Consider the following 2,683-nt stretch of genomic DNA (forward strand, 5'->3'; position numbering starts at 1 on the left):
GGGAATATTTTTTTTATTTTTATATTTTTTACTAGTAATGGTGGCGATCAGCGTTTAAAAAAAAAAAAAATTACATTCCTACATTTTTATTCTTTTTTCGTTTATTTAATAAAATTAAAATATATTAAAAAAAATACCACCAAAAGAAAGCTCTTTTTTGGGAAACATTTGTTTCTAAAAATGTAATTTAGGTACAGTGTTGCATGACCGCGAAGCTGGCAGTTAAAATAGCGCAGTGTCGAATAGCAAAATATGCCCCAGTCATGGGGGGGGGGGGTAAAATCTTCCAGAGGGCAAATGGTTAAACATATTTTCATATATTTTTGTACAAGTCCGGTCCCCAAATCCAAATGACCTTCTTACTTAATGATCTGTAATGCAGGAGCGGTGAATGGAGCCTATTACTGACATACGAGGAAAATACATCACAGTATATTTGCATATCTTCATCTTAGCCGGTCTTGGCTGAAGAGGATGAGGAAGTCCCCGCCCACTTCTCAGGTGTATATAGACAGGTGAGCGATGAGGATCTGGGACAGGGGTGAGGAGTTGTGTACCTGGTGATATGGAGAGAAGTCTGCTGGCCCTGTGCCTCCTGTGTGTCATCCCTGCAGGCAATGCTGATCCGTAAGTTACTTTTCTTTGTAGTTCCGGTGTACCTGTTGGCTCCGTCATATCTATTCATCTGTGTTTATATAAATGTGGTATATGTCTATTTTTTTAAATAAAGTATTATTTTTATTAACCAGATTTTATATAAAATATCTGAGGGCCAGTTCATGCCACAGTGTGTATATATATATATATATATATTTTTTTTTTTTTTTTTTTTTTTTTTTCTGTATCAAAAATGCATGGATAGTAGGTTCTATGGTTTTCAATGGCATAGTTCACACCAGTGCTTGCAGTTCCAGTGCAGTCCATTTCAGAAAAAAAGTAGAACATGCTGCATTTTTCCTGCACTGGACTGAACTGGAACACTGAAAAAAACAAACAAAAAAAAACGCATCTGGAACATGCAGGTCCTTATTTCAGGTTAAAAATTAAAATGATTGATTACTATCTGTATTATTTTTATTATTATTATTATTATTATTATTATTATTATTATTATTTTATTATTATTATTATTATTTTATTATTATATATATTTTTTTTAGTATTCATTTTATTTGGGGGCAGTGTCGCACGACCGTGCAATTTTCAGTTAGATTAACACAGTGCCGTATCACAAAAAATGGCCTGATTATGAAGGGGTAAATATTCAGGAGGTTAAATGAGGATGGGCACGTGCTAACGACCCCTCTGAAAAGCACTTGGCAGTGGATCACTTTTCAGAGGGTGGTAGAGCACCAGCTGCTGGGCATTCAGGAGGTGATGCTGGCTTTTTTTTTTTTTTTTTTTTTTTTTTTTTTTAATCCTTCAGCCAAAGGAAGGATTCTCTAGAGAAATAGCCCACCACAAGCCAGTTGCAGCACAGTCCTGCCAAATGCAACTTGTATATATTTTGCTGAGCCGTAACCACAGCAGTGTGTGCTAATAGCTGTGGGGGGGGCTGTTAAAAATATGACTTGGGTCACCTATTTTTTTTTACCACCCTCCAGCCAGCGGTGTAAACGAGCCCCCCCCCCCCCCCAACCAAATTCTATTGATGTGTAAAGCTCCGTTCACACAGGTGTTTTGCCGTGAATTCCTGTATAGCTGGGATTGACATCTGTGTGTGGATGGCTGCCACTGCTGAACCACGACTGTTCACAAAGCCAGCGATTTGCCTGCGGTGGACGCACTCCGTGTGTTCCTTCCGTGCCGATCCAAGTTCAGGTACTTCCTCAGACATCCCAAGTCTCCCGCATTCCTGCTGCAGTTCCCGATCTCTCGGGAATGATCGGTGCGGGGGGGGGGAACAGCTGTGATCACCGATCTCCTTTGTACCGATAATTTTTTTTTTTTTTGCTGACAGCCTCTTCTCCTTCTCTCCCTCCTGTGGCTGTTAGCTAGAAAGCCACACAGGGAGATCAGTGATCACAGCTGTGCCTCCTGCTGTACCGATCATCCCCAGATGCTCTGTGTGCTCCTGCCCCCTCTGTGTCCTTCTCCCCCCCCCCTGTTCTCTTCTGGCCCCATCTATGTCCTTCTCCCCCCGTTCTCCTCTGGCCCCCTCTATGTGCTTCTCCCCCCCCCCCCGTTCTCCTCTGGCCTTCTTCCCCCATGTCCTTCTCCACCCCCGTTCCCTTCCGGCCCCCTCTATGTGCTGTCCTCCCCCTCCATGTCCTTCTCCCCCCTGTTCTCCTTTGGCCCCCTCCATGTCCTTCTCCTCCCCCCTCCATGTCCTTTTCCCCCACGTTCTCCTTCTCCTCCCCCTCCCGTTCTTCTCCTCCTCCTCACTCTCCTCTGGCCCCCTCCATGTCCTTCTCCCCCCTCCCTCCCCCCCCTCATGTCCTTCTCCCTCCCTCTCCCCCCCCTGCCCTACCAACACTGTCCACGAATTGGATGTGGAGAAAACCGTATCCAATTCGCAAAGGGGTGAACCCAGCCTTGGGGTACTTTCACACTAAGGTGGGGCCGGTGTTGGCGTTAAAGCGGCACTGGCTTTAGCGGCACTTTTCGCCTGCTAGTGGAACGCTTTTAACCCCCTGCTAGCGGCTGAAGAAAGGGTTAAAAGCGCCCGTGTTGCACTTTGCCC

The 2,683-nt window shown here is 44.7% G+C and overlaps 1 protein-coding gene across 1 annotated transcript in view; it reads left to right on the forward strand.

Annotated features, from left to right (window-relative positions):
* Window positions 1–469: 469 nt before the first annotated feature.
* Window positions 470–2,683, forward strand: part of LOC143930928 (ovostatin-like) — a 120,168-nt gene continuing 117,954 nt past the window's right edge. The window contains exon 1 of the mRNA XM_077455618.1: window positions 470–627. Within this exon, the coding sequence (XP_077311744.1) occupies window positions 566–627 (62 nt within the window). The 5' untranslated portion in view covers window positions 470–565. The remainder of the gene's footprint in view (window positions 628–2,683) is intronic.

This window comes from Lithobates pipiens, unplaced genomic scaffold, assembly GCF_037356315.1.
Source record: "Lithobates pipiens isolate NorthernLeopardFrog02 unplaced genomic scaffold, aLitPip1_a1.2 Scaffold_25, whole genome shotgun sequence".
Lineage (NCBI taxonomy): Eukaryota > Metazoa > Chordata > Amphibia > Anura > Ranidae > Lithobates > Lithobates pipiens.